This window comes from Pseudorasbora parva, chromosome 23, assembly GCF_024679245.1.
Source record: "Pseudorasbora parva isolate DD20220531a chromosome 23, ASM2467924v1, whole genome shotgun sequence".
Taxonomy (NCBI): domain Eukaryota; kingdom Metazoa; phylum Chordata; class Actinopteri; order Cypriniformes; family Gobionidae; genus Pseudorasbora; species Pseudorasbora parva.
The window spans coordinates 28,313,829-28,327,834 of record NC_090194.1 but is presented as its reverse complement, the minus strand read 5'-3'; the positions used below and the strand labels follow the sequence as shown (position 1 = coordinate 28,327,834).

At 38.1% G+C, this 14,006-nt stretch overlaps 1 protein-coding gene across 1 annotated transcript in view; it reads left to right on the top strand.

Moving 5' to 3' along the window:
- The first annotated feature begins 7,667 nt into the window (after window positions 1-7,667).
- pcp4a (Purkinje cell protein 4a) overlaps window positions 7,668-14,006 on the top strand; it is a 29,969-nt gene continuing 23,630 nt past the window's right edge. Inside the window, exon 1 of the mRNA XM_067433829.1 lies at window positions 7,668-7,824. Coding sequence (XP_067289930.1) covers window positions 7,816-7,824 — 9 coding nt within the window. The 5' untranslated portion in view covers window positions 7,668-7,815. The remainder of the gene's footprint in view (window positions 7,825-14,006) is intronic.

Genomic DNA, 14,006 nt, shown 5'->3' with positions numbered 1-14,006 from the left:
TTCAGCTTTTACATTAGTGTCTCTCTTGGAGAATATATTACATATCTGAATGCACTGATCTCATTGGTCTGTTTGGAGTTTCATGTAGTGCAGCATTCACATTCAAAAAGACCTAAACTCTATGGTTTCATAAAATGTTTGTAGTCCAATTAGCATGTAGGCATACTGTAATCAAGATCTTTCTCTCCTCAGCACTCAATTTCCATACACATTTCAGCCATTTCAGTAATTTGCATCATTAATTAGAGCCAATTAAAAATGTATTGCATGCTTCCATGGAGTTATCTGGAGCGAGGAGCAAGCTCTTCCAACAAAATGTTCAAGTTATCCAGGAGGCCAATAATAATTCAATGTGATTCAGTGTCAGAGAGCCATTTGCTTCAAATGAGTCCACTGTGAATTGAACACTTCTTTACGGCACACAGCTGGGTCAAAGAGAGGTGCAAGTGTATGCCAAGTTTAGTGTGGTCACAGTAAAGTCTTCATTGAATATTGATTATATTGTTATTCTATTTTATAAAGTTTGTGAATGCAAGGATTTTGATTGGCTGTCAATGCTTTTTCCATTTATAAGCTAAAGAAAGATGCTCTGAAAGGGATTCTAAATATATCATATTAGTGGTCTCACTTTATAGGTTGCCTTAACTACTAGGTACACTGTAAAAAATTATTTAGAAAAAAAGTTACCTGGTTGCGTTAAAATTTTGAGTTCATTGAAATTAAAATTTTGAGTTAATACAATGAACATTTTTTGAGTTTCGACAACCGTTATTAAAATATAATTAAAAGATTTTGTAAGCATATTGGGTAATTGTGTGTTTTATTTTTGATGACGCAGTGAAACATGCCAAATAGTGCTATTTTCTTGATTTATCTTTTTTTTATGTGGTTCAGATACAATAATATTTTGAGTTTCTATTTATTAAACAAATTTCCTTCATTGTATCAACTCAAATTTTTAAATTCCATAAACTCAAAATTTTAAGGCAACCAGGTTACTTACTTTTTTAAGTTAAACCAACAAAAACCAACACAATTTTTTTACAGTGTACTTACATCAAAAAGTGGGTACGGACCCACTTTATATTAGGTGGCCTTAACTAATATGTACTAACATTTAAATTAATCATTTGATACAATGCACTTATTGTTTTTACATTGTACTTACATTTTAAAAATGCCTGCATGTAATTACATCTGTAATTAATTTTTGTACACTGTAAAAAATTATTTAGAAAAAAAGTTAACGGGTTGCCTTAAAATTTTGAGTTCATTGAAATTAAAATTTTGAGTTAATACAATGACAATTTTTTGAGATTCGACAACCTTTATTAAAATATGATTAAAAGATTTTGTAAGCATATTGGGTAATTGCGTGTGTTTTATTTCTGATGATGCAGTAAAAACATGCCAAATAGTGCTATTTTCATGATTTATCACATTTTTTATGTGGTTCAGATACAAAACTATTTTGAGTTTCTATTTATTAAACAAATTTCCTTCATTGTATCAACTCAAATTTTGAATTTCAATAAACTCAAAATTTTAAGGCAACCAGGTTACTTACTTTTTTAAGTTAAACCAACAAAAACCAACACAATTGTTTTACAGTGTAGTTACATTTGTAATTACACAGTTGGCTCTTCCCTTACACCTAACCCTACCCTTAAACTTACCCATACTGCCACACCTGTCCCTACCTGTATCTCACCTCAATATCAGCAAAAGTGCTTTGCAATACAATATGAACACAGTAAGTACATTGTACTTATTTTTTGATGCAAGTACATAGTACTTAAGGCCACCTAATATAAAGTGGGGGGGGGACCATGTACTTATTGTGTTCATTTTGTATTGAAAAACATTTGAGCTGTTATTGAGGTGGGGTACAGGTAGAGTTAGGGACATGTGTGTTGGTAAGGGTAACGTTTGATAGAGTTAGGTGTAAGTGAAGTGTCAACAGAAAAATGTAATTACAGAAATTAATTACAGATGTAATTACATGCAGGCATTTTTTTTATGTAAGTACAACAAAATACATGTATGTACACAAAAGGTTAATTTAAATGTTAGTGCATAGTAGTTAAGGCCACCAAATATAAAGTAGGTCCATATTAGTTAGTTTTAATATTTTTTTAAATGTGAACACACACACACAAAAAAAAAAAAACACTTTTCAAATGAAGTTGTGCAAACCGGAGTAATGTTGATATTTTGATTATGTCATCTACAATCAGCTTTCAACTAAAGCTCCATATTGTCACAGACAGGGATGTAGTGGAGGCTAAACGGCCGTAAACGCTGTTTACGCACCTCCCAAAATGTGGAAATAGCGTTTACCCACCTCCAAAGTGCGTTTATCCACCTCTAAATTGAGTTTATCCACCTCGAAATAGCCTACAGTTCATAAGCCATTTTAAATTAAGCTTATGTCGTTTCAGTTTCATTTGTTCATTTTCATTGGTTGTTTGTTGTACAGTTTCATATTGCGCTGCAACTGTCAGTGAGAGTAGTGGGAAGTTCGGATCATTTTACTGACTCGGATCTTTGAGTCTCGTTCAGCAAAATGAGCCAATCTTTTCTCTTTCCGTCTCTATGGGACTGACAGGAAGAACAAAAGACTCTGATCTCACCTGTTGATTCAGAATCAGAACGATCAGAAGCCATATGTTGCGTAATGCGCATGCGCGGTCAACACAAAATGAACGAATCACTCTCTGAGACAACTCGGTAGTCCCGAGTCATATTAAAGATTCGTTCAAAATGAACAAATCATTCATGAACGACACGCAACCAAGATTCAAAAAAGGATATCCGGCAATTTTCAAAATGACATAATTATCCATTTGTAGTACATTTAATCAGCTTGTGACACTTTTCAATCACTTTTCAAGTGGACAAAGAGGCACTCTGGACATTGTTGTGATATTAATTAATCACAGGCAGCTGGTTTATTGTAGAGATTATGTCGAAACCCTGTAAAAAAAAGTGCAACTTACATTGTCTATCTTCTGTTAATTACAGAAACTGAGTTTTCTTTAAATTAAAATATGTGGCACCAAATTCATCCTTCTGTCGTTAATCTGCACCTGCCTCATTAGCAATTGGCAAAAACTGAAATCGACAACTATTTTGATAATCGATTAGTCGGCTTGAGTAATTTTTTAAGACAAAAGTAAAATTCTTTGATTCCAACTTGTTTAATGTGAATATGTTCTAGTGTGTTCTTTCATATGTGCTCATATTAGCCACCTTGTAAAATTAGTACGAATTGCCATGAGATTGGGCTGCATACACCGGTAGGCAGTGACCCACCTTACCGTGACCACGATGCGGTCACCCAGAATTTATAGTTTACCCACCACTTTTTTTACCACTACACCTCTGGTCACAGACACGCCAGGCTCCCAAGTCAGACCATCACAACGCATCACGTGCACCTGCAGCACATCATCACAGCAATCACCCACAGTTCAAAATACACTAGCACACACTCAGTCACTCTCCAGTCTCGTTTGTATAAGGTACTTACCTTTATGCTTACTTCAAGGACTCCTCTGATGATACTTATCTTCAACCCGTGTTACCTCCAAGTCTCCATCGTGTTCCAACGTTGTGTGTGTGTCCTCTGTCTCCTCCACTGCATGCCAATCTCCAGTGTTATCCAGGATATCTTCACCATACTCCCAAGATACTACAGCACTACTCACCCGCACTCCCGTTTGCACTACTGATCTGCTCAATAAACAAACTAACCTGTACTTCTTGTCTCAGAACCTTCTGTACAATAAAACATACATATGCATGTGTCAATGAAACTTAACTGAGTTTTTTCTCCTCAATTCCGAGTTTATATCTCACAATCCTGAGGGGAAAAAAATCAAAAGATAAACATTTTGAGATATAACTTGCAGTTTTTGAAAAGAAACTTACTGTGAGATATAAATTCATAAATGTCAGGAAAGTCAGAATTGTGGAATATAAATTCCATGGCAGAAACAAGCTTCCATAGAAAACGGCAAGCATGAGGAAATATCTGGCTGCTGAACGCCACAACCAATCAGAATCAAGTATTCCATAGAGCCTTGTAATAAATAGGGTTAAAGGGAGTTCACCCAAACATGAAAATCCTGTCATCATTTACTCACCATCATGTCGTTCAAAACCTTTTCACAAAGATATTTTTAATGAAATCGGAGAGATTTCTGTCCCTCCATTGACAGTCTATGCAAATTTAGTCAATTACCTGTCAACTACCACTTTGATTCTTCAAAAAGATTATAAAGAGATCGTTCACACTTGTAGTTCAGTTAGTTTGGTTCATTTGGTCCGGACCAAAAAACAAAAACAAAACATAATAGTCCTGGTCCGCTTAGCGTTCACACAGGCATTTTTAACAGCGAACCTAAAGTTACCGAACCAAAGGCATAGGGAGACGGCAACAACCTGATTGGTCGGCTTATATGACATAGGAGCTGCTTACCGAACATTCAAAACAATGCTGTGTGCGGATTACACGCGCGGGCATTTTATGCGTAGGCCTACATATGGCATTATTTTTTTACCAGAGAACTCATGAAGAGCTCATGAGATGTTCAAAACATTCAAAACAACGCTGTGTGCTGGATTAAACGCGATCATTTTATGCGTGTACATGTGGCATTATTTTTACCCGCTGAGAATTCATGAAGAGCTCATAAAATGTTCAAAACATTCAAAACAGCAGCAGGATTTCCTCCGTTGTGCAGAAAAGAGACGGCCGTTCTGTCGTCTGTAAATGCTAATAATGGGCAACACAGGAACTTTGATGAGAAGAGCCAGGTATGCTTTTTGTGCGTTGTTTCTAGCATTTTCGAAACATGCTCGTCAGACCAAATATTGATGAGGCACTTCCTCGTTGCTCCACGTTTGCCCTCTAACGTTAAAGTTACTCATTTTGGATACACCGATCTTTCCGCGTCGTCAAATCAGCTGACTATGCGTCGCATCTTGTGACATTACGTCCAGTTTTTGGTCCGTTTACAGGTCTGTGGTCCGTGTTGCGTTCATATATCAATCGAACCGCACCAGAGTTCGTTTGGAAGCGGACCGAGACCCATCTTTTAAGCGGTCTCGGTCCGCTTGTTTGGTGCGCACCAGGGTTCGGATGGCAGCGTTCACATATGTTCAAATGAACCGCACTAACCGAGCAACCGCACCAGGGTTCGTTTTAATCGAACCAAACATGACAAGTGTGAACGCACCCTAAATGACTGAAATCTGGCAACCGCATGAACGATTTCTTTCCCAAACCAAAATCAGTGATTTTAGACTTGTCTTTTTTCAACAACGATATTGCATGTTTATATAACATTATTCACAATGTAGGCTAAGCAGTGACTGTGATGTACTTTGAAATACAAGCATGCAAAAACATGATACTTAAGTTCTCAAAAATATAAATATATATATTTTTACAAAATTAATAGCCTTGTCAAATGACTATCGTTTTAACTTATATGGTGGAAAAGGGTTGTCCCACCCTGGACACCGCTCTGGCTCTGCCACTGCAGATTCACAGCACACCTAAAGGGGAGTGGAGTCCGTGCCTTAATGTGTCAGGGCTGTTTTGGCAGCAAAAGGGGGACCAACACAATATTAAATGGTCATAACGTTATGCCTGATCGGTGTAGCCTATATGCACACATGGGGAGAAGCAATGACAATAAAACTGGCAGAAGGTCTGAGAGGGGTTTCCTCTGTAGATACAAGGCGCAGACATTAGTAGGTAAATATAAGCCAAGCTGTATCAGTGCCAGTGGATGCTTCCCCCTCCTCCTCAATGTCCTGCGGTCATCTAAGTGTAGGCAGTTTCTGTGCCAGCAGTGCACTTGAGATGATTCATAGGATTCTGCTAATGGTCATTGATAGTCTATCAGAAATAGCCTTAATTAAGGCTTAAGCATTTTTGAAACCTCGTCGGTATAATTAATAGCTGAAAAGTAATCACAAGAAGCAGACTTTATTTAAACATTTGCTTGAATATGTACAGTAAAGTGCTATTGCTGTCAGGTTTGGCTGGATGACCGTTCTGGATTTTTATAACCGAACATACTATGCAGTATGCATAAACCAGGAAAATTTGAAAACACAGCCAGTCCTACTAAAGTGTTGCAATGTAACTCTGAGGCAGTGTGGGTCATTATCAAATTCAGAGCTCGGGGGCAGCAGAGACATTATATGACACCAAGCAGCGCCATTAAACAGGGGCTGTCTGCAGTACTGTTTACTCAGGAAAGAGCAAAAAGTCAGAGACCCGAGCACAATTCTCTTATGTAAAGAAAAGTGCAGTGACCTTCTGCAGGGCTGTGATTTGAATTAAAGTGCTGGAAATGCAAAAAAAAACAAGGAGATAAAAAGGGTTTTATTCCATTTGGACAGTTCGTCACAAAATCCATGATGACAAGTGCCCTGTCTGACCAGGTGTGAGTCAATAGAGAATGTCATGGACTGCCTTTAAATTTCCAATCTCCATTAAAATGTCTGTTAAAACGAGTCTTCGAGCTTGCGTTAAAGGAACGCGATCGATTGTCATTTAACAAGCCAGCAAATAAAAAATGTTATGGGAATACAAGGAACAAAGACAGAGATGTCACACAATTATATGATCTGGCGGTAGCTGCATCGCTCTAGCTGGTTTCCCCCCACACCAGAGGAATAGCTTGTGTTTAATGGAGCTCATCTGTTGAGAGAGATGATAACATCTGCGATAATAACCAAACTCGCTGCTCAGCAGCGATTATAAAGACCATATGCGAATCGGATGCACCAAGCCCCAAAACGGTTTGAAATTGTGTTAGATTGTGGGTGGCAGTATGCAAACAGGAATTCTCCCTAAGCTCACACGGAGCAATGTAGGATAAAACTGCCTCCATTACACATTGCACAATAAATGCATATGGTAATAAACAAATTATGTAGGCCTATTAAGATATCCTTTTATTAAGGACATCGGTCCTCACCAGGGCCTTCACTGGGTCTTTTACTGATGAGGCATCTCCCTGCTCCAGTCTTAAAGATTACATTGATCCAAACTTCATTCATGCCAAGATCCACTGCTGCAGTGAAGCTTTTGCACTGGTGTTCATCTGAATCAGTGAGCTGAGAGCTGCATGCTGACTCTACGAGAGAGATGCCGTGTCTGCACCAAACAAAGCACAGTCGCTGTCAGATTGTGGAGAGAATACATTAAAACCTCATTTCAAACTGATGCATAAACCTTTTTGCATTTTCATTAAGACATTTTTTTTTTTTTACTAAGCATTAATACATTTACTAAGCCTTTTCAATATTTCAGGTTTTATTCTCCTTATTTATGTTGTATGTGCATTCAATGCTTCAAACCCATCTTTTATATGTTATATAGGCTATATTACTTTATTTTATCAAGATGCAATGAAGTAGGCTACATTCAAATATCTAGATAGACAGAAATAACCAATACGTTTAATGCCTTGGAATGTGCACACTACACAAATGGTCAGTGCATTCCTATGCATCAATGTTTAATATATAGCCCTATTTCTATAGGAACCCTAAAGGCTGCAATAGTGCGCTTCAGTGATTATTCGGGAGATTAAAGTGGTGACATCAGAAGCGTTGACACCGGCTGCTTTCCATTGGTTTAGTGAAAACGTGATGACATGAAAGGGAGTTGGAGCTCCAAGTATAAAACTCCAGCAGGCGCTCAAACCCACGCAGCGCGCGGACTGAAGGACTGCATCACTGCTGCTCTTCTGCCGAATTCACCCATCATCATCATACTTATCATCCAGCATGAGTGAGGTGAGTTTCCTCATACTATAACCATCCATGCACGACGCATCACTCTAATGTAACGAGCTAACGGGGTTTCCCTAGGAGGAAATTCTCTTTCAGTGTTGGCTAGAATTGAAAATACTACCACTAGGATAATGCCTTGAACTTGCGTTGATTGCAGTCATATATTTCCATGTTTTCTGAGTTTGAGCGCATTTTTTTTCCTTCAGTACAACAGCAAACCCTTTTAAAAACTGAAATGCCAACCAGCCATCAAAACGCCACGCTTAGTATCAGAGCGCGACGGATTGTGAGTATTGGTTTGTTGCAGCGCGCGCGCAGGCAGATTGTCGAATCAGCATTATCCACGCGATGATTAATGATGCAACAAATGACAGCTGTCAGTTAAGACTCAACCCTAACCTTGGATGACACGGAGATGGGTTATGGATGATAAGCTACTTATTTGCTCTCATGATTTTTAATTCGAATTGATTATGCTTTTAAATGTAAACTAGGCTAGCAGTTAGGTGAAAATTCAATTGTTGTAGTTTTTACTAACACTGGAGCCACCTAAAATTGTTTAACGCTTGGAAACATTTGTCGCCTATTGGACTCGTTTTCAGCACAAGTAGATTCGAGACGTCTCTGCATTTACATCTGCGAGCTATATATATATATAAGATATCTTAATGTTTAAGATTTAGAACGTATGTAAAACTGCTTTTTCCAAGACGTTTATAAGATGTTTTTACAGAGCAGATCCTTTCCAGATTAACAGATCTTTAGCAGACATCTTACAGATTCGCTAGAACTATATATTTTCAGGATTTAAATTGGGGCTAAAAATTTATCTGAATTTAAATTGGAGCTTTTGAAACTCAACACGCATTCACAGCCTATAACTCATATTCAGCCTATAAATCATAGTTTGGGTATTTTTAAATAAAGTGACTTGGTTTACAGAACTAAAACGATTCATTCACATAACAACCTGAATCAACAATCACCACGATTCATTGAACCGAGAACCTTTTTTTTTTTTTTTTGTGCACACATTTTAAAAAAAATAAAATAAATCATGGATCTCTTTTATTATATTTTTGCGCAGAGCAAATAACACTTGAATGTGAATATGAATGAATATCATCTTTAGCAATGATATGGCAGTTCTTGGGTTAAGGATTTAATCTGTGTAAATATCAAGCACTTTGTGTCAGTATATATAATATATTGAGGTGTTTCCAGCATTTGCTGCTGTATTGGCAGATCATCATAATGATCCGGGATTACAACTGGCTAACTCTTTTAAACTTGTCCATTATTAATTATATTTAGCATATCGAAAATCGTCTGCCTACTCATGGAACTCAATGACTCATTGAATCGAGTAAAAACGTTGTACTCTAAAATTCTAGGTATTGGCTAGATAATACATTATAGGCCTATACATCTCGGTGTTCTTAGTCTACTAGCATCTGGCTATTTAGGTCGTAAATGCTTTCTTGTTTTTATGAGCTGAATCCCAATAAAGACCTGTGTTCTTGTGACTTCAGAACGTTTGTTAGGGACCACGTGACGACGTAAATCGTTTTTTTCTTTGAGTGTTCGAATTCGAGAGAACCAATATGCAAATATGGTTCGGACTTACCATATACTGCCTTGCGCGCACTCGAAATCCCCGAAGCGCGCGCGCGCGTCATATCTTTGATACTGAGCGCGTGCGCGTGTGCATAGTGCGCGCCGACCCACTGCTGCAGCAACAGACGACGAGGAGCCGCTTCAGGCACAGCAGGATCAGGGAATGTTATATAAATTATTATTACGGTCTCGTTTAAAAAAAGATGCCAATGTAAGCTAGGATTTGCCATAAGGCTTGTGGTGCTCTGCGCATCTTCAAATCAGTATGTTGGCCCATTCTAGAATATTTGTCATTTAAATGAAAAGAGGGGAAGATATGGAATCCAGAAAGGCTGGATAGAGCAACACAAGCTGGGAACTCGTCCACGCAGGTGCGTGTGGAGTATGGACTTCATACAACAGTGTTGAATTATTCAAGATCTTCCCTTGAGCAGTCCCATTAGAAGGCTACCCTTTTCACTGAAGAGCCAAAGGAAAGATTTTTTAGTCTTTTACTAATTTAGCTTTTACATGAGCTGAAGTGGACTTCCAGAATGTGAGTGGGAACAAGGAAAAAGTGCACCTTAAAGGAATAGTTCACCAAAAAATTACAATTCTATAAGATAATTATTTACCATTTACCTTCATGCGGTTTCAAGCTTGCTATGATACAAATTCTTATGTAACAGGGTATATATATATATATATATATATATATATATATATATATATATATATATATATATATATATATATATATATATATATATATATATATATATATATATTATATATAAGCTGCACAACTGGTTAAGCTGTGTTTATCTATCTATCTGGATTACTACTGGATTGTCAGATTTTGAGTGAAAAGCAGCTTGAATTGAATTTGCACAAATCACATGAACCACTTTTATAACATATTTACTCTCATCTGGGGGTTTGATATTCCCAGTTTCAAGGTGGAAACAAAGTAATGCTTTTAAAAATTACGACGCGTCCAAACAGCAGAATTAGAGGGTGAGCCTCAGCATTAGAATTTGATATGTTTTGGAGTGTAATCTCTTATGCCTGAAATGGGCTCTCTGGGACTTTTACCTGATTAGCTATCTGAGTCATTCTGTTTAAAAAGGCATTTAATATGCCCTGAAAATCCACAGCACAGAGTGATGAGTTCAGACAAAGAGATGAGGATTAGACACAATCAGTGATGACCTCAACTGACTGCGGTATGGATTTGATTGGTCTTTCCGACATTTGGGAGTGGAGAAATCACTTTTTCTCATTGCCTTCCCATTATTCCCAGAAAAGCTACTGCTGTTCAATTGGTAAGCACATTCTGTACATTACAAAGCTGCAGAATGAGATCATAGTAATACATCCAAAAGGTCCAGTTTTGGAGTGCAGAGCAGAGATTGAAACGCTGTCCACACAGAGATATTAAGCGGATTTGTAGATGTTGCTGTGTAGGATTATGTAACACAAGATGGATTTGTATCTGGACCATAATAGGGGTTGTCTTCTGACATCTGGAATAAAGGCTGGCTTCAAGTGCTCTTGGGAAGTTCTCGCATGCGAGTCTGGAAGTCGTAATTGCACTGTGGAGTGCGCTCAAGTGGTTTTCGAGCAGTATCATGTTTTTTTCTGTTGTTTCAATTTACAGATACTGAAAGCATCTTAAATGCTAAAGAGGAATCATGGGAAATTTACTTTTTCTTTTCCATTTTCAGGCTAAATTTGCAGTATTTTTGGCAAGCTGTGCTCTCATTTCCTGTATACGTGCATAGTCATTTCAACATGGTTAAATATTAATTAAAACATATCTTAGCATATCATATTTAAAGGTTATTATATTTAAAAATGTTTATTTGAATAAGTGGGCAAATGAGGAAACGCAGTGGAAAATGCCCCCTCTGTTTATGGCCTCGCCCACTGATCTGGTAACTCCTATTACTATCCTGCAGAGCCCTAAAGTGTGTTCGACATCGGCTCCGGCTGGATGTAACTGATCGGCGAGAGTAGTCACGTGTTGGCGGGGAGGAGCTGTAAAACTGAGACGAGAATTCGGACACTTTCTGCTTCTCTGCTTTCTCACGCTGAGTTTGCATAGTTATCAAACATTATCACGTTTCAGAGACATTTACAATACTTTAATGTACTGCTTAATACAGCCCAGCGTCTGTCTGTACAAGAATAAAGTTCAACATGTAAGCCTACAAAATTAATAAAGTGGGGTCTACATTTCTATAGTCTTAGTTTTATTTTGATAAACATGACAATATAACATTGTGACAACATGAAAAGAGGTTTTGCCGTTATGAAATGAAATTTATGTCATTACCCTAATGTCGTTCCACAACCTCTGTAAGACCTCCGTTCATCTTTCATCTTCGGAACACAGTTTAAGATTTTTTATATTTAGTCCGAGAGCTTTTCTCTTCCTTCATGAAAGTGAATGCACACTACACTGTCCATGTCCAGAAAGGGAATACAATCATCATCAAAGTAGTCCATCTTGAAGCATTGAAAATACATTTTGGTCCAAAAATCACAAAAACTACCTTATGCAGTATTGTCTTCTCTTTCGTGTTTTTTTTCAATCCTCAAATAAAGATTTGAACGGTTATGAATCAACGTATTGATTCATGATTCGGATCCCCAATGTCACGTGATTTCAGCAGTTTGGCAGTTTTGCACGCAATCCAAATCATGAATCAATACACTGATTCATAACTGTTCGAATCTTTATTTGAGGATTGATAAACAAACACGGAAGACAATGCTGAATAAAGTCATAGTTTTTGTTACTTTTGGAAAAAAATGTATTTTCAATGCTTCAAGAGATTCTAATTAACTAACAGATGGTCTACTTTGATGATGAATGATCAAGGAACTTTGCTGCCAAAACACGGGTGCAGCGGTGCAATGATATCACAACAGCGCAGGCACAATGTAACTATACACATCACAACATAAATATAAAAATGTCACTTTTTGGACCCTATCTTGCACCCAGCGCAATTGACTTTGTACACCGACGCATGTGTCATTCCTATTTTGCACCCGCGCAAAGCGCACTTTTCCCTCCACAGAAGCACGTCACTAAACTAGTGAATGAACTTGCGCTCCCTGGGCGGTTTAGCGCAAAAAAGGAGGCGTGTTCCGGCGCAAACAATCCCTGGTGCTATTTTGCTGTTCCATTAAACAGTTGCGCCACTGACCAGAAAAAACCTAGTCTAATGTCAGTGGCGCGTTGCGAGTTGTTCCTTATGCTATTTTAAGGGCGCATGCTTGACCATAATGTATAGCGTGTACAACGCGCATACACTTTTGCTCATGTAATCTACACAGATGCAACAGTTATTTTTGCAAATCATAAATTGTTACACTAAAAAAAATATTAACACATTGTGGTGTGCCACGAAGATGTGAAAAAATAGGCATAAATCTAGCTTACAAATTATTCAGGCTAATTGTAGTAATTAAGGATCAGACCTGTTTGCCCAATAGTGGCAAGACATATACGTATATAAGGACATCTGACAAATTGGTTTGTCCGTCAAGAACCAGAAAAAAAAAATCGACTGAAAAAACTGTTTAACCGACGCAATTTTGGGTGGGTTTCTCCCATCCCCATACAACACAACTTCTCTGTCTTTCTGCTCTTAACATCAGTCACGTCGGCTGTGAACCGCTCCTGGCGTGCGCCTGATACGCCATAATAATAGCGATCCATAATGGAACTTGCGCACCTGCTTTTAAAGGGAATGTTGGATGACGCTCTGATTGGTTTATTCACGTTACGCCCAAACCACACCTATGAATAATGAAGCTACTTCAGACCAACCCATTTTAGATTTGTGCCGGGCGCAAGAGCCATTTATCCCGCCGGGAAAATAGCAACAACGTCGAGACCCGCCCACAAAGTTACTTGCACTTCGCGCTTTGACACTTCCGTTTCAGATCGTTAAAATAGAGCCCATTGAGCAGTAGGTTAGATGGAGACGTTTACCTCCAGTCTTTGTGCTAAGCTAGGCTAGCGATGGGTGTGTCAGACAGAGTTATGGCATGCACGGAGATGAGAATGGTATATATGGACTTATCTAACTCTGGGGGATACGGTTAATAAGCTAAAGTCTCAAAAAGTAGGCGTGTTCCTTTAAGGACCCATCAGTTTGTGCCATCTCTTTGCCATCTCTTTCAGTGTTTCATGACAGAACTTGGTGTGTGTATACTATCTCATATATATATATATACATACATACATACATACATACGCACGCACGCACGCACGCACGCACGCACGCACGCACACACACACAACCTATGCTGCCAAAATGAGTCGCAATGAGAAAATGTTCAAAAGTTGTTAACAAAAACTCTGTTAAAAAAACCTTCAAAATGATGAATGATTTGTGTAGGAATAAGAAAAAAAAATAGTTAAATAGTTAAAGTTTTCTGAAGTTTCAGAAACAAAATCACCTTGCAACCATACCTTAAAATCACTGGAAGTAACACCAAATTTGGCACACAAAGGAACCCCCCCCCCCCCCCCACGTGATACCTCAATTGTTTAAGTAACGTTAATGAGA